The 26,185-nt window shown below is 47.2% G+C and overlaps 8 protein-coding genes across 8 annotated transcripts; 4 read left to right on the forward strand and 4 right to left on the reverse strand.

Moving 5' to 3' along the window:
* Positions 1 to 653: 653 nt before the first annotated feature.
* On the forward strand, positions 654 to 2,258 carry TRUGW13939_00281 (uncharacterized protein; the record flags this gene model as incomplete). The annotated part of the gene is made up of 4 exons (XM_035483491.1): positions 654 to 799; positions 853 to 1,414; positions 1,470 to 1,844; positions 1,917 to 2,258. 4 exons carry the CDS (start codon positions 654 to 656, stop codon positions 2,256 to 2,258), a joined length of 1,425 nt encoding a protein of 474 aa, XP_035339384.1.
* Positions 2,259 to 2,543: 285 nt separating this feature from the next.
* On the reverse strand, positions 2,544 to 3,973 carry TRUGW13939_00282 (uncharacterized protein; the record flags this gene model as incomplete). Its single annotated transcript, XM_035483492.1, has 4 exons — positions 2,544 to 2,651; positions 2,718 to 3,522; positions 3,673 to 3,888; positions 3,954 to 3,973. 4 exons carry the CDS (start codon positions 3,971 to 3,973, stop codon positions 2,544 to 2,546), a joined length of 1,149 nt encoding a protein of 382 aa, XP_035339385.1.
* A 1,639-nt stretch (positions 3,974 to 5,612) lies between these two features.
* Positions 5,613 to 6,554, forward strand: TRUGW13939_00283 (uncharacterized protein; the record flags this gene model as incomplete). The annotated part of the gene is made up of 2 exons (XM_035483493.1): positions 5,613 to 6,030; positions 6,094 to 6,554. 2 exons carry the CDS (start codon positions 5,613 to 5,615, stop codon positions 6,552 to 6,554), a joined length of 879 nt encoding a protein of 292 aa, XP_035339386.1.
* Positions 6,555 to 6,882: 328 nt separating this feature from the next.
* Positions 6,883 to 10,692, forward strand: TRUGW13939_00284 (uncharacterized protein; the record flags this gene model as incomplete). Its single annotated transcript, XM_035483494.1, has 5 exons — positions 6,883 to 7,403; positions 7,927 to 7,988; positions 8,040 to 8,182; positions 8,263 to 9,149; positions 9,501 to 10,692. Exons 3-5 carry the CDS (start codon positions 8,066 to 8,068, stop codon positions 10,690 to 10,692), a joined length of 2,196 nt encoding a protein of 731 aa, XP_035339387.1. The 5' UTR covers positions 6,883 to 7,403; positions 7,927 to 7,988; positions 8,040 to 8,065.
* Positions 10,693 to 10,997: 305 nt separating this feature from the next.
* On the reverse strand, positions 10,998 to 12,128 carry TRUGW13939_00285 (uncharacterized protein; the record flags this gene model as incomplete). Its single annotated transcript, XM_035483495.1, has 3 exons — positions 10,998 to 11,565; positions 11,624 to 11,715; positions 11,781 to 12,128. 3 exons carry the CDS (start codon positions 12,126 to 12,128, stop codon positions 10,998 to 11,000), a joined length of 1,008 nt encoding a protein of 335 aa, XP_035339388.1.
* Positions 12,129 to 15,202: 3,074 nt separating this feature from the next.
* Positions 15,203 to 17,155, reverse strand: TRUGW13939_00286 (uncharacterized protein; the record flags this gene model as incomplete). The annotated part of the gene is made up of 6 exons (XM_035483496.1): positions 15,203 to 15,528; positions 15,740 to 16,189; positions 16,261 to 16,689; positions 16,748 to 16,790; positions 16,868 to 16,964; positions 17,031 to 17,155. 6 exons carry the CDS (start codon positions 17,153 to 17,155, stop codon positions 15,203 to 15,205), a joined length of 1,470 nt encoding a protein of 489 aa, XP_035339389.1.
* Positions 17,156 to 17,796: 641 nt separating this feature from the next.
* On the forward strand, positions 17,797 to 18,786 carry TRUGW13939_00287 (uncharacterized protein; the record flags this gene model as incomplete). The annotated part of the gene is made up of 1 exon (XM_035483497.1): positions 17,797 to 18,786. One exon carries the CDS (start codon positions 17,797 to 17,799, stop codon positions 18,784 to 18,786), a length of 990 nt encoding a protein of 329 aa, XP_035339390.1.
* A 708-nt stretch (positions 18,787 to 19,494) lies between these two features.
* On the reverse strand, positions 19,495 to 26,044 carry TRUGW13939_00288 (uncharacterized protein; the record flags this gene model as incomplete). Its single annotated transcript, XM_035483498.1, has 5 exons — positions 19,495 to 19,944; positions 20,016 to 20,098; positions 20,164 to 20,529; positions 20,590 to 25,387; positions 25,448 to 26,044. The coding sequence occupies 5 exons, from the start codon at positions 26,042 to 26,044 to the stop codon at positions 19,495 to 19,497; spliced, it is 6,294 nt and encodes a 2,097-aa protein (XP_035339391.1).
* Positions 26,045 to 26,185: the final 141 nt, after the last annotated feature.

Consider the following 26,185-nt stretch of genomic DNA (forward strand, 5'->3'; position numbering starts at 1 on the left):
GCGTATTTACATGTAGGAAGATTGGGGGTTTGAACTACATGTACGTGCGTGCCACTAGCGTTTATGCGCCACTAAACTTATATATCAATTGATTTAGTGTTCCGATGCAGACGTCATTTGACTCAACCAACTAATATATTCACCAAAATGAAACATTTTGTTACATGTATCATTGGCGCAACAGATATTACTTGATACAATTGCAAATTGCCGTCGACATATCGAAATCAATTAATATTTGTTATCTCCTATCAGCACGCCATTGCAGCCCAACCGGGTATTCGGTATGGCACCATCATCGACGGTGATGATGTATATCGGAGTCAAGACCGGACTACATTTGAATTGAACTAAATACTATATGAATAATCTAGTCTTCAAATATTCTTCTCGGTGGCCAATGATGGGTCAACTGAGTGTTGTACGAGTCGCATAAATGATGTCAAACAGAATGCAGATTGCGTGTGGGAAAACCAATTGAGACACAAACAAGTTTAGTTTCTCTACCTATATTTCTGTGTAGTGCCATAGTCTCAATTAGATCAATTTATGAATATTTTTTGTTTGTAGCCTTCAAACTAAGTGACTATCTGGCAACAACAAACGTGAAGAATCCCCGTCAACTAAGATAAAACCCGAGTACAGTGCAGAACATGTCGCACAACAACCCCACGTATCGTCGTATCGCTGTGATCGGCGCCGGGCCTTCGGGTTATGCTGCTGCTCATGCATTGTCATTGGAAAAAAAGTTCGATGTCATACGCGTATTCGAAAGAAGAGACAAAATCGGAGGCCTATGGTGGGATAGTTTCCATCTCTGATATCAAACCGAGAGGCTCATGATAAACATAGGCACTATGATTCAATTCCAGACGAATTTCCTTTAAAAGAAAACCCAGAGGTTGTATTGCCTTCTAAATTTCCTGCTCTTGCGCCGCCTGCTACAGAAGATGTTACTGCGCGAACAGCAATCTACGAGAAACTGGATAGCAATGTCGGCGCGGAAATCATGGCATTCTCGCATACCCCGTTCCCCTTGCAGAATTCGGCGACTTCAGTTCTGCGCCTAGGACAAAACAATGCTAGTCGTCCGTTTCAGGTGGTGCAGAAATATCTCGACACATTGTTCCAAAAGTACCGGCATTTCGTCTCACTGCACACGACAGTTGAGAGAGCAGAAAAGAAGGGAGACCAATGGGTTCTGTCCCTCCGTCAGCCTGGCCATGCTGAGCCCGATGGTCAATTGAGAGACTTTTGGTGGCAGGAGACATTTGATGCTATCGTTGTTGCGACAGGTCATTATAACGTGGGCGCCATTCCTAATGTCCAGGGACTTGATGAGACCTATAAGACAGTCCCGACAGCATTCGAACATTCAAAGTCATACCGATCCGCAGACAACTATGTCGCAAAGGTGAGAAGCTTCTGATAATACCTACAACCGGAAGTTGTTGTTAATATTCCGACAGAAAGTCGTCGTAGTTGGAGGCAATATCTCTGCTGCCGACATTGTCACCGACCTGCACGCCATCGTCAAAGGTCCTCTTTACACTGCGCAACGCGGACTGAATGAGAAATTGATTCCCGCATGGAATCTGCCAGGAGTAGTTCGCAAGCCTCAGCTGAAACGAGTTTTTGCATCGCCCACAAATGGCAAGGTCGGCGTCGAGTTTTCTGATGGTGAAGTCGTCGCCGATGTGGACAATATTATCTTCGCAACAGGTTTCCGAGTAGCATATCCATTTATCCAGCCAAACAACCCGGTGACATTGACGAATCGGCTGGATGGCGTGTATGAACATATCGTGAAGATCGGGGACCCATCCCTAGCATTTGTCGGACAGGTATTATTATTCTTGCACAGCACCGGAAACCTATAAAAGGCCCAAGTTGTTACTAACATAAGCGAATATTAGGTCAAAGGAGGGCTCAGCTTTCGTGTGTATGAATATCAAGCAGTAGCTGTGGCACGCATACTCGCTGGTCGCGGTAACTTGCCTTCTGTCGTAGAGCAAAAGGAATGGGAAAAGAAGCGGCTTGCACAAAAGGGGGACTCTGTGGCCTTTCACGAAATTCTTCCGGACTTTGGACTGTACTGGAATCGGCTTCGAGAAATAGCGGGCAAACCTGCACCAGAATCAGACGGATATGAGTTGCCCCTGTGGCGACAAGAATGGGCTGATACCGCTCTAGCGATTCTGGAGCGAAAGGGGAAGTGGTGGAATGACCAGATACAGTATGCGAAAGCACGTCTATGAATGAGCAAGATTAGGGTTAAAGTAGCATTGAATGAATCAAAATTCAGAACGAATGTGGATTATGTTATATATGTAATCTCCCAAGGGCTATTAAACTAGATTATATATTCATGCGCAAAAAAAGTATGCTTGCAACCCGACTAGTTCGGGTATTAGTTGGCGGTCATGGAAGCGATGTTGTTCATGCCAATTCAAAGAGCGAGTGTGCGGGAACTCAGATGAGTCGTATTAAGCCACTCGTATAGTCAGGAAATCGCGTTTTCGGAAAGGTGAGCGGTAGTCTTTCTACGAGATAAAGGTTGCTTCGGAGAAAATCGTGCCTTGTTCCTGCACGGCGTCTGCGTCGCCTATCTTGAGCGAGAGGACAAGGGAGTCCCGTGGAGGGCTGGAGAACTGGAAAAAGAAAAGAAAAGTCAGAACCAAGTGAGAAAGAAAGTAAGACCTGCAAGCTCTACATACCTGATAAACAAACGGCTTTGTTCCAACAACACCGCCGACCAGAGACTTGATCAGGCCCGGGATATGAGCAAGAACATCGACTCGGTCTGTTCGCTCACCCAGATCGCCTTTGATGGAGGCGGAGACATGTCCCTCCTTGCTCTCACCTTCCCAAGTCCACTCAGCGGACACGGGCTCGGGCCAAAGCGTTTCCGGATCCTCCTTGGATTCAGGGTACTTAACTGTGTTCTTGGCCCCAGCAAACAGAATTTCTCCATCCTTCACAATACCGCCGACATTGACCGTCGTCGAGGCGTACGACGGCGGGGTTGTGAATTCCATCATGATCGCGGAGTAGGTGGGGGTCTGGAAAGTGACAAAGTTCCACTTTGCAGCCGCGTGATGCGGTTTCATGCCTTGGATAGCATGGACGAAAATGCCCCGTCCGGCGAAATTGTATTCTTGTTCCGGAGTGATAATGTTGCCCGAAACATCGCATCGAGGCCAGAAACGGTGTCTCATCTCACCCCACGGGTTCTGGGGGTCAGTGCCGTAGTAGGTCGTGCCATTTTCGCCGACCTGGAAGCCCGGTGTGGCACGCTTAACGACGAGATCGATCAACGCGGATTCATTTCGAGCAGACTTGATTATGTAGGCATCGCCTTCTTCGTTGAGGGAAACCGAGACGCCGTCTGCGTAGAAGGAGATCATTTCCTCGTCGAAGCCATGGTTTTCCAACGGGTCGGAGAGCCACAGGTGGTCCGCAGCTGAAGCACCACGGTGGTTGAAAATCTTCACATTCAGCTGGCAGGTTGTCATCAGACCACTTTATAACAGCCAACTCGATATCAGCGTGAGTTCCTTGGATTTGATGTTGTTGTTCGTTGTTCATGTTTGCGGAAGGGAGTCACGTGGGTAGGCGCGGGGCAGGTTGAAGGGGAAAGACGGAGAGAAAAAAAAAGTATCAACGACATACGCGACGTTGTTATAGATAATCTGCACCGAGGCCACCTTGCCATCATTCGAGATCAGATAGAAGACCTGGGTCTCTACATTGGTGGCCTGCATCGCCTTCCATTTGAGATCGGCTTTGGTCACCTCGGTGAAGGGCGTCTTCTCGGCCTGAGCGGTGACGGATTGCAGGGCTTCGGGGCCATACTCGGGTTCCGCGGTGCCGACGGTGTTGGCCAATCTGGATAGTTTAGCATCAGGGTTTTGCTTCCTTGCATGGGATGGGTGCGCTGAGAGGGCACACACGTCTGTCTGAACCAGTTCATATTTGCGGGCGGGTGACTGAGCAGTTGTCGTCGAGATTTGTTGTCAGACGCTCGTTGCTGCTGCTGGCCGCGCCGGAAGCTGTAGCAAGCTGGTGACGCTAAGCGGACGAGGGGTCCCGCCAATCAGGGCGGTGGGAAGAAGACGAAAAGTGGGCCTGGCCAATCACAATTCCTGTTGGGCTGGCAGTTTCCTTCCGAAAGTTGCCTAGCGCCTTGGTCTTTTGTTTTATTGGACAGGGACCCTCAGTTTACAACGCTAGCCCATTTTCGGCTGGTCTGATCACCTGATTTCTCTGCCGGATTCGGAATCATTCTTACTTACTGCAACTTTCAACAACTTTCAACAACTTGCTGCAAGGAGAGAGAGAGACGTATTTTTCTGTTTACGCCCTTAGTCCTGATCCATGCGTGAGTCGCCTTGAGCTCTTGCTTCCTCTTTCTGAAGCCAATACCTTTTTTGTTCAAGATGCGGTGATCGCAACATCGCATAGAAGAGAAGGAATTGAATTCCCTATTGTGATCAGTTGATCATCATATGCTCCTGCCAGAAAGCAGTGAGGATTGATGATAATCAATATGGTCATCAGTCTGAAAGTATATCACGTTTTGTTGGCATAACCACTATCGTTAGACAGCCCTATAGCATTCCGGGATTGCCTATGACAAACGACTTGTGAAACCTTCCTATATAGGAAAGCCAATACGAGGCCAGCTGCTGACGGGGCTGAGGCGCATCTTCCAAAATGACAGATGCTTAGTTTCGGATGTCGGTAGGAAGTCGGCCCACCGTCACTTTGACCCCTTCCCGAGAGCTGCAGTTGAATTGGTTTTTGTTGAGGAAGTTTCCCACAGCCAAACTGTCTTTTCAAAGACAAAGGACTCGTTAAGCTTCTAGAAGATGACACGCGGCAAACCCAGATAATGGTTCGAAAATGTCTGTAAGGCTGGGCTGACTGCGGATCATTCTTATTCTGCCAACATAATCTCTGGCACACCCACCCATCTTAGTGCATGTGGGGTATAAACTTAAACATATTGCTGTCTACAGACAGAAAATCTCGCGGATGTTGTCTACTAAATCGTCTCAATGAAAGCTGTGCTTTTTGTTGAATGTCACTACTTTCCAAACATTTCCAACGGGCCATCGATTTTATCTGTGTTCAAACTCGGATTGTAGTAGTCAAAGCATATGGGCAGAGGTCTGTGTTCCATGTTTTGTTCACAAGTACTAGGATCGTCGGCGCTATCTCGTTTCTAGCGCCAATAACTGAAAGGCCCTGGGAGCTGATAGGGTCAATCACGACACCCCATGGCGAGGTCATAGAGCTAATTTCGAACCAGCAATTTTTTAGCTCGTCCTGGGAGCCCCTGGGCGTATCCCTATTCGACCGTTGCAGTCCACCCACCAGCGGGCGAAGCATGGCTTCGGGATGTTGGGGCGAGGTGGCAGTGACCCCCGTTCATTTGTGAAGAAGATTTATTATCTAATTCGCCCACTTCTGGTCCTACTGACGCTGATCAATTGACTCATACGACCTTGCACACAGTTTTCAGGGGACTTGCAACGTTTTACTTCTCATTCAAGTCTACCTCTGCTCAATCGACAACAAGTTCACAGCCACGCAAAGAAAGTATAGCAATGAAGCCACTTCTTCATTTGCTATTTCCCCTCCTCGTCCTCGGCGCCACACACGTTTCGGCAATATGTTACAACCCGGACGGTTCGACAACGTCTCAGGACGTACCATGCTCGTTGAGTCACCAGTCGAATTGTTGTCACCCAGGATGGGCATGCCTATCAAATAAACTGTGTCAAAACCCCAACGCTCCAAACGACACTGTCGCTTACGTTCGAGGAAGCTGCACGGATAAAACATGGCGGTCAGGTAACTGTCCAAACTTTTGCGTCCATGATACTGCGCCCTGGAACGACTCATTAAATAAACCACAACATCTGGGCAAATGCGAGAATACTAGCGAGGATCTGTACTACTGCGAAGATGACAATGTTCAAGCGGTGGATTGTGCTAAGCACTCGGCTGTCGTGAGCTTTGTCGGTATGTGTTAGACAGGTGTTCATCCCTTTCAGTCCCTGTACACTTTACTAATTACCATTGTAGGTCAACCAACAACAGTTACGGTCATTGGTGTAACACAAACGGCGGCCACCACGGCTGCTACAGCTCCCGCCACCGGTAGCTCTGGATCAGATACATCCGGAGGGTCATCGAACAGCACTGCCGTCGGCGCAGGGGTGGGAGTAGGCGTCGGTTGTGCTCTTTTAATATCAGGAGCGGTCTTCTTCTTCTGGCGTCGAAGAAGAAACCGCCGCTCAAAGGCGCAACAGCCCCAGGCTTCCCAAGCAGCACTAAGCGCCGCTGGAGATCAAGGCGACTACTACCCAAGGAAACCCGATCAGCCGTATGAGATGGAATCCACTACCACCGGGGGCCAAACGACAGTGAGGTCGGCATACAATGATCACAACGTGGTTGAGGCTCCAAACGATGCTATGGTTGGGGAATTACCTGCCCACAGAGAATCCGAAAGCCCGGTTGAGATGCCAGCCGAGCGGGTATGATTGATGCTGTTCTGTAATTCTATCCAGAGCTTTGAGAGTTAGTCGAAACTAATATGTAAATAAATAAATAATAATAGTGCTTATTTAACGCACCAGACCTATCCGCTTCCCTATTGGCTGCATCGACAATGGGAGACGAGACCCGCTAGGATTCTATTAATAGATTATTAAGAGCTAACCTTCCATCGGCTCCGCCAGCTGGTGCTGACGATGCTCCCTCCAGTCTCCCCGCTTCGACCTATCTTATCCGGCCCTTGGAGTGCTCTATCTCGTGTGTTTCGCAGCCGAAGACGCCATTTCAGCTTATAGCCTAAACTCACGTTGAACCATGGCTTCCGGTCTATTCTTCGACCCACTGGCCGCGCTGGCCGTAACGCCCCTGGTGTCATCCACCTGCACACTCTTATTCGCATGGGATCAGCACTTCTTCCTCGGGCTGTTCAACACCCCTGAAAACCGAGAAAAAGCAAATTCGATCCTCCCTAGGTATTTCAAGACCTTCTTCTACGCCGGTCTTCCTCGACTCGTCGGGTTTCTCGGAGTGACTTTTTGGAGCACGGTCGGAAATTATTATTGGCGCAATGATGCGTTGGTTTCGAATCAGTCACTAAAATGGTATTTAGCCGGTGGTGGTCTAGCATTAAGCCATTTGCTGTTTGTGCCGTTGGTTGCGCCTCGCATCCAGGCCATTGTCGAAAATGATCGGACCAAGGGGGAACCAACAGAAGTGTTGGGTGAGTGGTTAGGGATACACAGGGTCAGGAGTCTGACTGTTGATCTTGCGGCTTGGGCGTGTATAGCAGTTGCTGTTATCAAGAATGTGACTGTTTCGAGCAGATCGTTTGGGGGGTTGGTGGGCGAGCACTCAGCCTGACTCCCTTGACGTTGTTGGTACAGACGTTGTCAACTAAGTCGTATCAGCGACTTTGTATGTAAATTCCTTTCAATATAAAACAATCTCCAGTCAAGTCTTTGTCTCTAAGCGTATGGAAATAAAGCTTTATCCATTTCAAGTTTAAACGCTACTGCTTCAAGTGTTGGCTTGTCATTTACTACACACATCAACTAATATGTACCCATGCAATTGATGCCATTGTCAAACTTCGAATGTTCATGATGCATGTTTCATCAATTGATCTCAACGTTTGAGGAATTGACCCTGGATCATTCGTGATCGATGATGCATGGATTGATTAAAATCAAAGATATACTTGTAGCAAGTTACATGAAGCACCTTGTTCTTCATTACTAGATACCAGAATTCGCTTTTTATCATGCAACACTCATTTCAAAGGCTCTGACACGTGTAAAAAGCAGAGTTAGGGCTAGGGTAGGTTCACATTCAAAGCATGTGAAAGCGCGCGGATCACAGCCACTTTGAGCGGACCTCGGCTCGTGGTGGTCAGCGATATCGATCTCGACCCAACGCAACGTGTTCGCGTGGCATCCTTGTTCATAAACAATCTTTTTTACTCATAATATAAGAGAGCGAGTCTTATCAGAAAAACACAATGGGCCAGATTCAGTATCCAAAGCTGTGGAAGGTGTTGAGGCGACTGCGGGCGTGGAAAGTTGCAGCGCTCGCCTTTGCGCTCTTTAATTTAAAATGCTTCCCTTTTGTATGGCACGTAAGTACTACCTGAATTAGAAAATGCAATAATGGAATTACCACTCCAGATTCAAGAAACTAACTATGTATAATAACCAGTATCGGTTCTTCATACCACTCCTCACGGCGACTCTACGAAAGCCGCCGCATCAATCCCTTGTGGTCCGGAACCAGAAGAATAAAGTCCCCCTCGTCTTCCTACCAATCATTACAGCGACAAGAGTGCCTCTACTGGAAGGTGACTTTAACTTTCACAAATCGAATAGCACATATTTCACCGACCTCGATACCAGCCGCTCCCATCTGATCGCTTTCCTATGCTTCAAGGGAATGGTCAAGGTGGATAGAGAGCTTTCGGCAGATGGGAAAAAGGGCATTCTCACTGTGATGCTGGGCTCGACGCAAACAAGCTTCAAACGGGAAATCCCTACTCTTCAGCCGTATGAAATCTGGTCTAGGATCCTCACCTGGGATCAGAAGTGGATGTACACTGTTACGCATTTTGTTCAACGGGGCCGGATCACGCCCACGGCGAGCGTTGCCGATGTGAAAGCCGGTAGCAAGGAATCAAAGAGCAAAACGTCTCCTGCGTCCAAGGACATTGAGTCATCGATTTTCGCCACTTCAATATCTAAATTCGTGTTCAAAAAGGGCCGCATGACGGTTTCTCCGGAGCGTATATTGGGTGCGTCGGAGCTACTGTCCAAGGTGTCGTCGAGCGACTCCCCAATCAATTTGAGCCAGATATCAAAAAATAATATGAACGGGGACGTTTCAAACTCTCTGGCAGACCAAGTACCCTCGGCGGCCCAACACGATATCCAAATGTTGACGGACATCGAAGCAGAGAGGGCCAAGGGCCTTAGATACGCCGATTTCTTGACCGGACTCGAAGAGCTGCAGGGACAATTGTTGAAGGACGATGAAGTTTCACATGGTGTCGTATCGCTTGGCACTTTCAATGAATTGGGCCGACTGGTTAGTGCGTGAATCGGCTGTTTTTTTTCTCGTATTTTAGACCGTAGACTTGCATCATAACTAGTATATTCACAACAATAGAGGCATTTAATTTAGTTTTCATTTCGGCATTTTTTCCAGTGAGAATTTCGAGATTCATACCAATCTAGACGCGAATACATGGATCAATTGTTCAATGTTGCTTACATTGCCTATTGTCGCAGCGAGGATCGGAGAAAATTCCGATGTTCGGATGTTACCGAGCCGCAGGATGTTGCCAAGTAGCAACCAATATCGAGCCTGTTACGCCTTCAATATATTTCAACTGTGAAATAAGTTGCTACTGTATCAACAAATATGGCATCGCTGATACGTGGCAGTGCCACAAATACCGTGCGCGCTTGTTCAATCGCTCCTCGTCATATATCCACCACAAGCAGACCATCAATGGTTGTTTTGGATGACTACCTGAACATCACACCCGGCCACCTAGGAGAAATCCCCGCTGAGAAACTGCCTGTCACTGTCTTTCAGGATGCTCTCCCATCCTATGCCCACCCGCAGACAAGCCGAGATCAGAAAGAAGCTATTGTGGAGCGTCTCAAGCCGTATACGGTCATTTCGACCATGCGCGAACGCACCCCATTCCCAGGGGACCTGCTTCGGCAGCTTCCGAATCTGAAACTCTTGCTCGCGACGGGCACGCAATTTGAGACCTTTGATCTTGCTGCCGCGCGAGAGCTTGGGATCACTGTTGCAGCTGCGCCTGGCAAAGGTCGGACGGATGGCAAACGAATCGACCGGCCAGTGCGGCCTCGACTCGATATCAAAAAGGGAGGCAGCCATCCAACAACTCAACATGCATGGGCGCTGATCCTCTCGTTGGCGCGAAATGTGGCCAATGATGACGCCGCTATGAAAGACCCAGCTAGAAAAGGATGGCAGACACAGCTAGCCAATGGGCTAACAGGCGCGACTCTAGGAGTAGTCGGGCTTGGACGCCTCGGGGCGGCAGTTGCTCGCATTGGGGCACTGGCTTGGGGCATGGAAGTGGTCTGTTGGAGTGAAAACCTAACTCAAGAAAAAGCGAATCAAAAGGCCGAAGAAATGGGATTGCCTGCTTACGGGGGTGGGCCAAATCCCAATGCCCCGACTTTCACCGCAGTGAGTAAAGAAGAGTTGTTCCGAAACGCCGACGTGGTGAGCCTGCATTATGTCCTAAGTGAACGATCGCGCGGCATTGTCGGCGCGAAGGAGCTGGAACTCATGAAAAGCTCAGCGCTATTGGTTAATACCTCGCGCGGAGGATTAATCGACGACAAGGCGCTTTACGATGTGTTAGATCGTGGCCAAATCGGAGGTGCTGCGCTAGATGTCTTTGATGTTGAGCCTCTTCCTGCTGATAGTCCATGGCGTTCGCCCAGCTGGGGTCACCAACGCCGAAGCAACTTGCTGATCACGCCGCACATGGGATATGTCGAAGAAGGAATCATGCACACGTGGTATGAAGAGACGGTTGAGAATGTCGAGCGGTGGATAGAGGGTAAAGAGATTTTGCATCGTCTAGTTTGATATACAATAACCAGATGGAATGAATTGTTTTTTTCCCTGTTGATTGTGTGCACTAAATCAGCTAGTTTGACGTAGAGATCGAGGGCTGATCGTTAAATATCTTATATTGAAACGCTAAATCGCTAAGTGTGCACGACAATAGATACATATGCTACATATGCTCACAAAGAGGTGTTCTATCGAGGAATATAGGGGAAACGGGTATAATTTCCGTCAAAGGAGAAGCAAATCCGGGTAACGCCATGCAAAATAACCAAAAAAACAACAATGATCCTCCAAGGTGGAAGGAAGAGTGAAAAGACAGGCTATGAAGAAATCGAGCCCAGCTCTTGCTCCTTGCCCTGCCGTTTCCTTTGCCACCGGCGATAGAAGAGAAAGGCAAAACTGCCGATGGTGATGACACCTAGAGGGATGACGATACCAATAACAATCTTGCCCGCCTCGGTTAGTTTATCGTCGTCAGAAGAATGGCTGACATTTGCATCGTCGATACCCTGGACGGCTGCCGGTGCGGTCAAGAATCCCTTGGACTCAGCTTCCTGGATGGCATTCCACCAGACCTGGGCCATTTTGCTATAGCCAAATCCAGTCGGGTGAGTTTTGTCGATTAGTTCCTTAGTGGTGAGCGAGTCAACGCCTTTGGACATGTCGGCCAAAATGATGCGTTGACTAGCATTTTGGCGCTGCTCAACGATGGTCCGGTACTGGGCACTGATTTTGGCGGCCGTCTTAGGGACCCGTTTGCTTGGGAGCAAGGTCGACAGGATGATCGTCGTCTCCGGAATGGCCTCGTATAGACGGTCGAGCAAGTCATCCATGCGCTCGCCGGCGGTCGAAGTCTTGTAGTGTTGAACAGCATCGTTGGTTCCGGCGCTAATTTATTGTGAGTCATGTCCACGAGTCACCGAGAGAGGGTCGGGATTTGACTTACTTGATCAAAATGAGATTTGGCTTCTTGGGTATCGACAACTCGGCCTTTTTGGTAATCTGGTCAACCCTGAGACCCACATGGCCTTCATTATCCTGTAAATTGGAATACATTAACAGACCGATCAGGGCGAAAAGAAGGAGAAAACAAAAAGACGTACATTGTCTGTCATGCTGCCATGGCGTAAACTGCCGACCATGTTGACTTGCCACCCGGCTGCAGTCATGTTGTTTCTCAAAAACTCCCTGTATCCATTGCCATCGGGTGATTTGTAACCCCAGGTTATGGAGGCGCCGAGAGGCAATGTGCGCAGCGCAAAGGGTTTGCTACTGGTTCGGGGCTCAAGCGATGAGAGCGCGCGTTCTTGGGAGAGGGATTCTTCCCCATCTTCAGTAGACAGAGATTGAGTATCGCGAATGGTGGGATTCGCTGACTGGATATCAGTGACAGCGAGCGCACACGAGAGGAGCGGCTGTAATAGAAGGAGAAGAAAAATAGCGCGTGCCATGGTGACGACAAGAGGCCGTCAATGTCTTCTACAGCAAGGGGCAGGGTCGCAGAAGATATTGCAAAAATAACAAAAAGAAAACTTTTCTCGGCGAAAAGCGAGCGATTAATTTATTGTGTAGCACGAGGCTTTTTTTTCCTCTTCGCTCAGTTAGTCAGCCAGGTTCCCCTTGTGCAAGACGAGAGCCGCAATGACCGCAGGAGCTAGCAGCGAAAGAGTTGGCCGGCCGGCAGTTACTGCTAGATCGAGGCTAGGTTGTGCGACACAGGCTCATGGGCGTCCTGCAAAGGAGAAACCGTGAAACAGAGCTGGCTATGGGCAGAGAAGGGGATGGAGAGGAAGCATGGTGCTGCTATCCGAGACAGAAAACCAACGGCAGGAGGAGACGAGGCTGAGCACTGCAGTCACCACAGCAAGCAGAACCTGCAGACCCACACGTTCCCACTGTTAACTTCCAAGTCAATTCGGATCAAGCTTTTGCCAGCGATACCGCCGACCCGCCGTGGCCAATAGCGGCTGATCCTCGCCCTCCTCAGGCCCCTGGTTCCTGCGGACGCTCCACCTTTTAGAGAGGTTCTATTGGCGACCGGCGATCAAGCATTTTGGGTGGGCCAATTTCAACTGCTGATTGGTCATATTGTCGATATATGCAGTCCCATTGGCCCGCTCGGATCGCGCCCCACCGCAGCTTGAAATCGCTGCTGCCTGGGCCTGGGCCCGTCACTATTAATACTAGCCAATCACATCGCCCAGAACTGCCACGCCGCCCAATCACCGCCAGATCCCGTGACGTCAAGCCCTGTCACGTCAACGCACAATCGTAACACGTCACAGCGACGTACACAATTATTCTCCTTCTTGTTATTATTGTCATTGTTCTTGTTCTTGTTCCTGTTCTTCTCTTCTTTTCCTTTTTATATTATTTGTTATATCTTGTCATTATTCTCAATTGACCGCCTTGCAAATCCTTCTCCTGCGCTTGTCTTGTCCCTTCAATCGGATCGACCCGATAAGTCGTGGTCGGACCAATCAGGTAATCTCTTATCTGCGCTTACTTGATTATCAGTTTATACGCCGTACTCCCTGCGAATCAACTTCCAATCCTGCTTCCCCGCGGTCAGGCCGCCATAGTAATCTGTCTCGGTGTCTGGGCTCGGATTACTTTTTGAGTTTCACCTCCTGTCTCTGAAACCAGACTATTACTATTAGGGCCGGCCATTCGTTTCCTACGAAACCGGTGAATCTCTGTAATACCCTTAATACCCTTAATACCCTGCGTCATCCGCCCGTCATGTCGCTACGTTACACCTGCCATCAGCTTTCCTGAATTTAACCTACGAACCTATATTCTTTTGCACTCGTCTCCAATTTGGTTCAATATTCATATCCACGGCTCCAAAAAATGTTCTACGGGCCGGTTAGGTTGATTTAACCGGAAACGCCCACCGATATTAAGCTCAACTGACTCGGCAAATAGACACTAGAACGAATTCGGTTAGACCTAGAGCTTTGCCTTTGTCTCGGGATTATTGCCTGATTTGGGATCAGTATAGGAAATGTAATGTCTCACACCGAGAAAAAGCCAAAAAAAATTAAAAAAAAATTTTGTGTCGAAAACCTGAAGTGATGATAAAGTGGGAGAACGATTTCCCGGCATCTCAACTATACTTGCTTCGAATCGCCACTCCATACCGACAAAAGCTCCGACCATATCATCACTTGGGCATGTCGTCTATCACCTATCCCTTGAGGGCAGTCAAAAAGGACAAAAGGCTTCGTCTCGCTGTCACCAGTAATGCATATAAGGCCGACTCCCTCTTATAAAGTAGACTCATATTATACAGTGTTACCTGAACCTTTATATTCCGGCAAGTTCTGCAATTTGACTGAAAATATATAACAGCACAGAATCCAATTGATACTATGCCAACAGAAAACCATTAATGTTTTCTAAGGCCCTAGGGAAAGGGTTTAAGAATAGACAAATGGTTTCTTAGATGCTAGGTAACTATAGCGAATTATTTAAAATTGTTAATCTTGTGTGGAAAGCTGCTGATATTTAATATATAATATACCCAGTGCCGGCTTAGAGAGTTTTTATAGGTAACTAAAATAATAACAGATAGAAACTACTTTGGAATAATGTATAGAACAGATCTTCAATGATCTTCATATATGTAACAACTAATTTCTATCCACGAGAGAAAATCTGGTAGTACAATTAGGTCTTCTTAGTTTGTATTTAATACGGTAAAAGATTACCGCAGTCACAGATTAACGAGAATTTTTCAAAGTTTTCTATCGAAGTAGCCCTGACAACCCTTAGCAGGGTGTATGATATATATGACTAACCATTTTACAATTTCCAATGTTGTTGTTGGGTGGTGATTGTTACATGGCATGGCGCCTTCATTGTTTAAACGTTAATCACAGGGTTTAGTGTAGATTAATATAGCGAGATTTTATATGCCATATTGCACTTCTCTAGCTAGAAAGGAACATATGGCAACAAGCGAAAACTCAAGATTATCTTATAACTAATGTTTAGCGTCCAAATTTAATAATACTAATAATATAATATTGGCGCATATGTTTGAGAATGGCTTTCCAAATGTGGATTTTGCGAAACTTTGGGTAAGCCGTCATCGGGCCACTGTGGTTCCCAAATAGGCAATTCGCTGTCGGCTTCGGCGATAAGCCCTATCGAGAGCGCTTTTTTGTCTTTTAGGGCGTTCGATTGCTCCATAACATCAAATAATGCTCCTTACTATAGACAACCCACAGCTATATCCAGGCCGAGGACCCACCAGCTGAGCGTTTAAAAAAGGGTTAGACTCTATAAAAATTGGTGTGAGTCTGTACGGAGTACGTACTCCACACAGACTCTTGAAGCATGGTTTCATCTCTAGACCAAAATCCTTGTATAATGGCATAAATTGTAACGGGATCAATGGCATATAAACAGGAAATGGCGTAGATAGCGGTGTTGAATAGAATCTAGTAAGAAAGCACAAGTGATTATGTTGTGGTTTGGTTGTTGAGAACCATCCAGCCTAATTGGTTGGCTCTTCTGTTTAAGCGGCAGATTTAACGAGGCCAAAACTCCCTCTTTGCAAGCTGGGCACCATTCCGTTGATAGAGTCCGTCCCAAAGCTAGAGATATTGATTGTGTCTTCAGTGCGCATCATCTGTCGTGCACGGATGTGGCCAACCACTTTTTGTTCTTCGGGAGATAGGTCGACTTGAAATCCTTTGCTAGTAACATCCTTGCCCATCTTCTCTAGGGCACTATTGCGATCCTCAGGAGTCACAGGGTTAAATGCGTTACTGCAGAACTCAAGTGTCTCGTTAAGTTCGTCTTGCGTCAGTTTGTTGCTGACGTCCGCAGTGCCTTGGATGACTAGCCATTGGAAGCGTTAGAAATCGTTTTCATGTGGATGAGGAATAACCATAGTGAATAGAAGGCACCAAAAAAAAGAAAGAAAGAAATAAGAAATAAAAAAAAAAGACAATCTCACCTGGTCAGAAGAATGCAAATGCGCGGTCAAAATTATCCTCATCAAAGTCGCTCAACACGGGCGCGTTTTGGCTGCGAATCTGCTTGTATGCACTCAGAACAACCAGTAGGAATCTAGTATAACTGTCTGCGATTTTCTTGGAATGCCAGTCTGCAGCAGCCTCTTCAGTACACTGTCCCTTGATGGATGCTGAGATCGTAGTTGCGGCAGAAAGACCACCCACAAGAGCCAAGTGAACTCCAGAAGAGAAGTATGGGTCAATGAAACAGCCAGCATCGCCAACAATTCGGGCACCTGGAATAGCGTATCCAGAAGCACTGTAGGAGTAATCTGATGCGGCTTTGATGTTGGAGGTCAGCTCACCCTCTCCCAAGAGCTCTGTGATATCAGGAGCCAGTTGCTTGAGACAGTTCAGGTAGAAAGTTTTTAAATCTGGAGAACCAAATTGAACTTTACGATCGGTTGACATTTGTTGGTTCATCACAATTCCAACCGATGTCGTACCATTGTGAAGGGGAATAGCCCATGCCCAGCCACTTTCATCTGCCTCGCTGATTAATAAGGGATGCTCCAATGGATTTTAATCACATTTTAATAATGAACAATGAGCTCACCTTGCAGGGCTTCGAAGAACGGAGAGTTTGCTCTTGGTGTCCCCTCTCCGTAAGTTCCACAGCCTTTCCAGTAACCCCAATTGGCTACATTCTTTAGACCTTGGTTGTATCGGCGGTTTTTCAAGTATTTGGTGCTGAGCAAGCCCACACGACCGCTGGCGTCGACAACGAAGTCGAATTTGATCTCACTAGTAATTCCGTCTTCCTTGCGCGTGTACGTCGCGGAAACTGGACGCCCAGGGTACTCATGAGGCAATTCTACGGGTCCTTTATATGGGACGTCTTCAAATTTGATGGCCTTAATTTGAACACCATCAAAGGTCTTTGCACCAAAATTTGCTGCATGTTTAAACATCAGGTGGTCGGCTTCAGAACGAATGACGTTCCATGCGTAGTTCTCAGGACCGCCAGCGGCAAGGAAATCGGTATCTTAGGACACCCGTTAGTGAATAGTATTGATAGCCACAACGTAGCACGTTATACGCACACCTAGGTCGCTTTTTAGGGTTAAGTTTGAAAGCTGCTCTAACCTAAGCACATTATTGATGTCAGGACCAGATTCTATTGATGGCAGTATCCTCTTAGGGACTTGTGTAGCTAGTATTACCTTCTTGGTAAAGCCGTAGTTATCGAAGACAGAGTCGAGATCGACTATTCTTAAGAGATGGCGCATTGAAGCCAACATACTCTCACCGATGTGATACCTAAAATATCAGTCAGTCAGTGAGTCTAAAATGTAAAATTTTGCCGCGGTTATATGGGAAAATTACCTAGGAAACTTATCACCCTCGAGCACAACCGTGTCGATACCCTCTCGAGCCAGTGCTGATGCTGCGAACGATCCTCCAGGACCACCTCCAATAACGAGCACTGTGCATTTCTCTGGGATATCCATACTGACCGTCTATAGCTAGGTTGTTTCTCGTGGGAATACGAAATTTGATGAATCAAATTAGAATCAAGTGCTCAACAACAGTGTTTATAGCAACGATAAGAGAGCTAACACCAGTAAAAGAAAGCTTAAACCATACACTGGGGTAGAAAGTTCTATAAGCGTACCAGTAGCCCAGGGACAAAGTTAGCGTTTGTTGTCGGGCATAACAGAGCTAGTATTGTCAGGTAATGTCGGCTGGTTCTTTAGCACCGATACCTCCGCCTTCTAGAAATTCCCCTACACAAGCGATGTATCAGACTAAATGAGAGTAGCGGAGTTAGTAGGTATTAATTCGTAATTACTAATTGTCGTGATGCACTGGTGCATGTTTACCGTCTTGGCCACGTTTTTTCGGCACCTTTTGACAGGTATCTCCGACATGTCATACAGCCAACAACACTACTACCGAAGAGATTGGCCCCATTTACATCACCCTAACAACATTAATTGTGGGAGAATTTTGAATATAAGACGCTGACAGACAATCTGATCTTCCCCTAAAGAAACGCTATCAATTCATTTGTGTGGTGTTCTTTACATTCCTTCTCGTCGTCAAACGCTTGCTATCCTACCGCCGGCTTGAGTCTACATTACATTCCAAAATGCCTTCGAAGAAAGCAAACAAGGCGGCAGCCTCTGCTCCTAAGTATTCTCCACCAACATCTGGGATTCTCTCATATTTTCCCTCGTCGTGGGTGCCGTATGCCGAGTTGATTCGTCTCGAAAAGCCGCATGGAATCTACATGATATGGTACCCCTATATTATGGGCCTTCTTTATTCAGCTCGAATTTCGGAAAATACTCTATCTCTAGAGCTATTGTGCAAGCGTGCTTTAGATTTGACTATATGGACCTTCATTCTGCGCAGCACTGGTTGTGCCTGGAATGACAACGTTGATCAAGACTATGACCGGAAGACTGCTCGTTGCTGCAATAGGCCGATTGCACGTGGGGCCATCTCAACGGTGCAAGGTCATATCTATGTTGCTGCGCTTACAGGCCTGGGCTTTACATCTATTCAGCACTTTCCGGTAGAGTGTACTTTCGACGCATGTGCCATCCTTCTCCTGGCCGCGATATATCCATTTGGCAAGCGGTTCACGCATTTCGCCCAGGTGCCTCTCGGTGCTACTCTATCGGGGGCCATTGTAATGGCGCAGCATTCAGTAGGTATTGACCCTCTATCAAACGAAAACCTGCGCCCGACTGCATGCCTAGTGGTATCTATTATATTGCTTGTCGTGTTCTATGACGTGGTCTACGCGCGACAGGATACCGTTGACGACTTGAAGTCGGGGGTCAAGGGCATGGCGGTGCTCTTCCGTAATTGGATCAAGACTCTTCTGCTCTCTCTTGTTTCTGGGATTGCTGCATTGCTCTTCCTCGCCGGTAAATTCGCCGATATGAGACGAGCTTTCTTTTACTCTTCGGTGGGGGGAACAGCCCTTGGTCTTCTGACCATGATCATGGTCATCAACACATCCCAGGTGGCACGATACGCCGGGAGGTTTTACATCCTCGCCATTGGCTGTTTGCTCGGCGGATTCGCAGTAGAGTGTTACGACAAGTATGAGGCTGTTTTCACTTGGTGAAAACAAGGAGAGGGGAGTTAGTCGGGAAAAAGGATATCCTCGTTTATCCGGGTTATACGCTTATGTGGAAATAAACGCGGCACCATCTCATGCTAGTTCTCAGGTGTGTCGGCGTATTTTTCTTAATTTTTTTCTTGATAAGGTATACAGTATTAGGAGCGGCGTAATATGCCCCCGACCCCCAGATAGATCATGATTTGTTAAGTAATATAAACAAAGTACGAAGTGGTTCTAAGTGTGTTATTCAATGTTCTCGCTAATCCCCATCTCTGGGTAGACGATAAGAAAATTAATTACTTATCACTTGGGTCGGAAGTATATAGCAGTCCATTTGCTGACGCCGAATTTTTCTAGCGTAAACTCTTGAAGTCGTCCTCGGCGTCTTTGTGTGCTCCACCACCGGGGACGGCTACTTTAATTCCGATTTTGTATTTTGGTACCATTTTGACTTGAAATTGTGCTAAAAGGTGTAAAATCTTCGGTTTTTTGCGATTCTAAAGTCTAGACTAACCTCGGAGACTCGGGTTACTGTTTTTTACCCCGTTTCCGTGTTTTTCCACTCTTTTGATTTCAGTATCAGTGGCTAAGCTGTACAGAATAGGGTATAGAGCTCGTGTAATCCAAGATAAAAATGCTACATAATAGTGCCAAAACGACATAATGGGAAAATCAGAAAAAATCAGCAACAGAAATCCAAAACCATAGACACTAAGCCTGCCTGTCTAACATGTCGAATAGAAAGTTATAGCCCGGTAATACCCAGTTGTCCCATTCGGTAGATCCTGGGTATATAGTCAAATCATGTATATGCTTAGCTCCGGGGACGGCAATGAAGCCATAGTGAATCCCGTGCTCTTTGAGAGACTCGGCAAAGTTAACTGCCGTGTGAAATGGAACGATTTCGTCGTGGTCGCCAATGATAAGAAATGTTGGAGTGTGGTAATTTCCAGTGTTCACCTGCGTAATGGGACTGATCTTTGCCACTTTTAGAGGGTCTGGTGCCTCCAACGAATTTCCATGCGCCGGAATACCATCCAGAAGCAAGGCTACTCCGTTTTTCTCTTGCACAAGTGCGAGGACAAGCTCGGAACGCGGGTCACCAGGCTTAATCCAACCAAGGCCAGTGTTGTCAGTGCTGCTAAAAGAATGTCCTGTAGCCTGTAGAAATATGAGTGATGAAAAAACGAAAAAATTATTCACCTGCACGTGGGAGCTAGATTAAGACGTACCGTTGTTGCTTCCAGGCGCCGGCTGATCTCATTCATTGACATTGTCCGAGATGGGTACTCCTTTCCCATTCTCAATGATTCATCTGCTTGGTGCTTAGCATCACCGCTTGAAAACGTTTATTGACATAGACATGATTTCGTTGCATACCCGAAGTGTCGTAGAAAGTGGGACAATAGAACGCGAGAATCGCCACCGGAGGAGGAAGACCTGCTACGATGGTGGTCCATGCAAGTGTCATTGCAAGGTGTCCTCCGGTTGACCATCCAACAATTACAATTTTAGATGGATCGACAACGGCGCCTTTTTCTACTATTAATGCCGGAAGCTTTCGAATGGCCCATGCATATGCATCCCTCGCATCTGAAATTGCACCATCAATCACGTTGACCTGTGGACAAAGCCTATAATCGAAACTTATAGGAAGTATGCCATTGGCAAGAAGAAACTGGGTTTGAACTGGCCGTACAGCCTTTCTGGAGAGAGTCATGTATCCACCACCGTGGAATAATAAAGCTATCACATCCGGGTCAGCCATACCTCATATCCCTGCACGTAATTGAGTCTGTTGTGTACCTATGGGCATCGCTTGTGACGGTGGCTCGAGTGGCACAAAAATGTCTGCTGGAATTTCGACGCCATCAACCTCTTTGTATGTGACTGTTTCAACCCGATGGCGTGTACTTCCTCGCGACTTCTGTCGGGTTCCATTGACGCCCTTACTTTCATGTACATCGAGTTGACGATTCAAGTACTTGCTATTTTGTCCTTTTACCGTAGTGTTCGCCCAGCCACTGCTTTCATCATCTGTCGATGAAAGGGGTGTGGCGGCCCCTGGAAGTGAGACATCATCATTAGTCATGTTTTCCTCCGAGCAAGTAGCAAACTTCAGAAGTGTATTGATATCGCTTGTCATGAGGGAGTCTGAGGAAATTTCGATGTTAAATGTGTCTTTCAGTTCATCTGCCAGTGCCATCACCGACAAAGAATCCAAGCCTAGGCTGCTAAAGCTTTCCTCATCGCAAAGTTCCGTTGTAGAAATCCCGGTGTATCCAGATATTACTTCTTTAAGTTGCTTGCGCTGTGCATTGTGATTTTCATTGGTATTGTCCATGGATGTCGAGGGTATAACTGTAGGAACAGTTTTTTCTTCGTGTGAACTGATCTCTACTACTGGTATTCTGTTAGATACCAGCGTTGTCTCGACAACAGAGCGTTCCCCTGTGTTCACCCCTTTTAGCAGCCTTGCAAGGCTTTTAACGCGGACCTTTGAAAAGACAACACCTAACCCAAGTGCCACCAGCTGTTTTTGTTCAGAAAAAACAAATATGTCACCGCTTGCTTGACTCTCGTCCGTCATTAAAAATATCGCGTAGACAGTCCATTTCTTTTGTTTATGGAAGTCACAGGGCCGGAGCGTAATCTTTTCGACTGATGCAGCCACAAATGCTTCGTCGGCAGTGGTACCCCCGCTGGTGTTAATAAGTAAGCCGGCGGCCTGGAAAAATGTGTCGATTGCCGCAGCATCCATAAAGTGGTTGGCTGAACTCTCATTATTATCGAAGGCGGTATCCGGGACTTGGATGTCTGCCACAGCTTGGTTACACCCAAGAGTAATGGAAGAGATGCCTTGTAGGATGTCATTGTATTCAACGATTCTTGAAAATAAGGAATATGCTGTGCGAGTCATGAATCTTTCCGCCGTTGGATCATTCCTAAGGGTATCGACGCGATCGGATATCAAAATCTCATACAAGCGAAAGTCCGGCTCATTCGTGTCAAACTCCCCTTCAGCGTGTTTGACATTACTTGATGGTTTGTTTGTCTTTTTGGAGCTGTGCACTGAAAATTTCCAAGAGTCACGCTTGTTTTTCTCGCTAAGTGTGAGCCGAACATCGCGGTCATTGCTACATCCGAGACCACTGTGGAAGACCAGATTCTGGAAGCCAATAGTCTTTCCGCTAAATTTGAACCCGTTCAGCTCGGCACACATCACTGCCATTTCCATGTACATCGATACTGGGCACAGTGGTTGTTTGAGAACAGCATGCCCGCTGACTATTCTTGTATACCTCTGCGTGCTGGTGTTGATCTGGAATTGATGGCTGTTGTCATCAGCTGGACCAATGTAGACAGCAAGTTTAGGCGGGCTATGTATATTGTTTCTCTTATCTGAAGACAGTCTTAGTGCTTGGGAATTCAGTGCTTCGGTTGCTCGATCAATATGGGTGAGCCAGTGGCGTGGTCCTTTGAATTGATATGGAGGGAGCCAAATATGCTGAAAAGCAGAGTCATCGGGCGACAAAAATCCCCACCAAGAGGCAGAAACACCATTCCGGAAAAGGAAGGCTATCGCACTTGATATTGTAGCAGGAGATTCTTTCAGATGTTGAAAGTGGTGCTCTTTTGGTCGCGCAAGAGCTTTCTTTGTCATAGGTATAATAGGAGTGTTCCACCCTGCTTCTACCCAAACGCATGGCCCCAGTCGTTCTTCAAGGCGTCTGACAGCATTAACGAAATAAACTGGACATCTAGTGTGCTTGGCCAAGTACTCGGGCTTTATTTCGTCCACGGGGAATTGAGTGCACGTTTCCAAGGGGATGGTCGGGGATTTGAAAGTCAATGTCTCTGCATATTGTGAAAGGTGGGGAAGCAGAGGCTCAGTAAACGTCGAATGAAAGCCATGACTGACATCGAGAAGTTGACTACGCAAGCCATAGAATTGAGGGCCCCCCTGTAATACTGTCTGAGCCTTCGAAATTGAAGTTTTTGCTCCAACAATGATATGACTGTTTGGACTGTTGTGGCACGCAATTTCCAGACTCTGATCCGAGGAGCCAGTCACAACAAGTTTCAACACCCGTTGAACTGTTTCAATATCAGCGTGCACTGCTAGCATTGTGCCGGTCTCAAATCCCCAGGTTGTTTTCATCAAGGACGCCCTTTTAGCGACCAACCGCAAGCCCTCCTCTAATGAAAGCACACCAGATACGGTTAATGCTGTCAGCTCACCAAAGCTATGCCCTAGAACAGCATCGACTTTTAATCCACTATCCAACCAGCATTTAGCACAACTGTACTGAACGGCAAAGGTGCCTGTCTGTAACACAACTACGTCAGAAACAGGTTCGACCTGATAAAGCGCTGGCGTGATGCTAGGATAGCCGTTTCTCTGCAGAATGGAATTGCAAAGCTCTATATATTCTCGAAATTTTGGATAGGTCTCGCACAAGAGAGGGTCCAAGCCAATATTTGTCTTTGCCTGGCCAGAGAATGTCAAGACAATTCCTGTACGAGTCGCGGGGGGCTCTGGTACATTGTTTATACCCGATCGCAACTGTTGGACAAGGTCGGGGAGATCACGAGCTGTCGTGCTCCAGCGAATTTTATGATGCTTCCGACGTTCGCTGAGAGTGAATGAAATATCGGCGAGGGTAAGAACTCCTTCAGACTTCTGAATATATGATGCAAGAACTTCTGCGTATGCCACCAAGCTTTCTTGCGAATGGGCACTCAGCATCACCGGGTAAGGTGTAGTTGTTTTGGGCGGTTTGTGATGCTTCACTGTCCATTCAGAGCATATCAATGCTGAATTACTTCCAGAGGCTCCATATCCATTCACGCAAGCTATTCGAGGAGTTGCCTCCCATGGCAAAAGTTTGCTCGCAATTCGCATATTCGATAGCTCCAGTGCCGGGATTTTGTGATTCAATTGCTTAAACCCCACCTGTGGCGGAATAGATCGATGTGAAAACATGGTTAGCACTTTTAGCAAGCTGGCAACACCAGCAGCAGTTTCGCTATGACCAACGTTTCCTTTCAAAGATCCGACGGTCAACATATCCGATCTATGGCCACCTCCAAAAACTTCTCGGATGCTATCGATCTCGATGGGATCTCCCACTTGGGTGCCAGTTCCATGGGCTTCCACGTACGTGATCTTCTCAGAAGGGATGGCTGACTTTTGGAGGACCTGCCGATACAACGCCTTTTGCGCTTTGTCATGCGGTACTGTTATTCCAGGGGATAAGCTTCCTTGGTTTGTGCCCGTGGCGGGGATAACACCCATAATGTGATCATGGTTTTTAATTGCTTCGCAGAGTGACTTTAACACAACCAACCCAACCCCATCCCCCCTGCAGTATCCATCTGCTGACTCGTCAAACGGTTTGCACTGGCCAGTTTTGCTCAGGAAGCTTGCTTTCCCAAGATCCATATAATTTTGGATACCAGTGATTAAGTTAACTCCTCCGGCCAGTGCCATGGGACAGTCACCAGCCTGGATAGCACGACAAGCATGGTGTATGGCTACGAGAGACGCTGAGCAGGCGGTGTCGATTACTTCCGATGGGCCGGTCCAGCCGAAATGGTAGCTGATTTTCCCAGAAATAAATGCACGAATTGTTCCCGTTGCTGTGAAGGCTGATGGAGCATAAGCTGCCGTATTCTCAAGATATTCTGTATAGCTTGCCCCAATGAAGCATCCGATGGAATCTCCGTCTTCTCGGCGGTGGTGTCGAAGATAGCCACTTGCATCCATGGCTTCGAAGGCGGTTAATAAGAGGAGACGCTGTTGCGGGTCCATGTAAACAGCTTCCTTGGGGCTTATTCCAAAGAAGGTGTGGTCAAACTCCTCAACATTATCAATGAAATTGCCGAGCCATTCTCTGTTGTTAACCCAATTTCGGTCTTGCGAGGCTCGGAATGACTCTTGGATTTTAATTCTACTTTCACGTAGACTTTCTACCCTCGATTCACCTTTAGATAGAAGCTCCCAAAGCTCATCTAAGGTACTAGCCCCTGGTAGGCGGCAGGCAGCCCCTACTATAGCAATCGAGTCAGACGGAAAATCTTCTTGTGAGCTCAAGCGAATGCCACGCGTGGGACCATCAAATTGGTTAATAACCGAGTATGTGTCTATCTTGGTGATATCGAGGTTGTTCTTTTGGAATGACGATAGTGGCAGAAAATCTCCTACGCCGATCATCGCAACTTTGTGACACCGACGGTTGGTATTTCGAAGATCGGTAGCAAGTTGTGTCATGACGATATTCCAATCACAGCAGGCCGTGAGGACCGTGTTGATTATTTCTCCGGTGAGAGAGCCGCTATTTATTTGCTTCCCTGTTCGGTTCGATCGAACCGGGACTTGCAAGTATGTGCTATCAGGAATCTGCAACTCCGTTGAGTTATTGCAGAACAGTATGAGTTCCTCTGCTAGCGATTCATTCTTTGGGTTGTGGATATTGCTCTGGAGGTGCATCATCTTCACGGGTAAACCCAAATCCGTGATATATGTTTTCACGCCAGGGATGACTGAGGCATGAGCTGTGATGCTAATGCTTTGAGTATCTGATATCGCTGACACGTAGGACTATATTGCGTTCTCAGTATGAATTTTCACTTGAAACAGCGCGGGTAGTTATTTGCTTACCTGTGGAAACGCTCTTATGGTTTCATCTCCTTCTGTTCCCTTTCTCAGGCGAATTGCCATAGTCGTTGAGCATTGGTTAGAGGGGTCACATCCAATTTCTCCAAAAGCGGCAATTCCAAGTGTGATTCGCACCGCAGCGGTTGCATTATTTATCAGATCGTTTTCGTTTTCTGAAGTTGCCACCACCAGGGCTGCCATAAGGCCGATACAATAACCCTGCACACCACCTTTAATTGTGCGTAGTAACTCCGCGTGTCGAGTCCCCGAAGCCTGAAGATACTCGTAATATTGAACGATATGCAAGACTGTTAAGAGTGGTAACGTCACTATTCCAGATCGCGTCTGTTCCAACTCGGATGTCTCGCCAGATTGGATCCATTTCGAGAACATATTGGTATAAAGCTTTCCTTGTTGAAGGGTAGCGATTTCAAGTCGAATATTTGCGAACAGTTCCCATGTCTTTGGGAGATTTAGAAGAGCATCTCGAAGCGGGCTGAGAGTATCATGTCGGTTTAAGCTCGCACGGATTAGGTCCAAGTGTTCCCTCGTGGGAGCAACATTCTGCGGAGAGAAGACGACCGCTGAAATATCAGACATCTTCAACTTTGCGAGCGTTGGCTTGTGTAGTAATCGATGTCAATCTGCCGTAGGTTAATGTAGACGAGCCCTCATTGTTTAAGTCACGGCGAGGAGAATAAGTTTACAATCCACGAGATAGGCAGTCTTGGAGCAGCCCAG

This window comes from Talaromyces rugulosus, chromosome I (genome assembly GCF_013368755.1).
Source record: "Talaromyces rugulosus chromosome I, complete sequence".
NCBI classification, from domain to species: domain Eukaryota; kingdom Fungi; phylum Ascomycota; class Eurotiomycetes; order Eurotiales; family Trichocomaceae; genus Talaromyces; species Talaromyces rugulosus.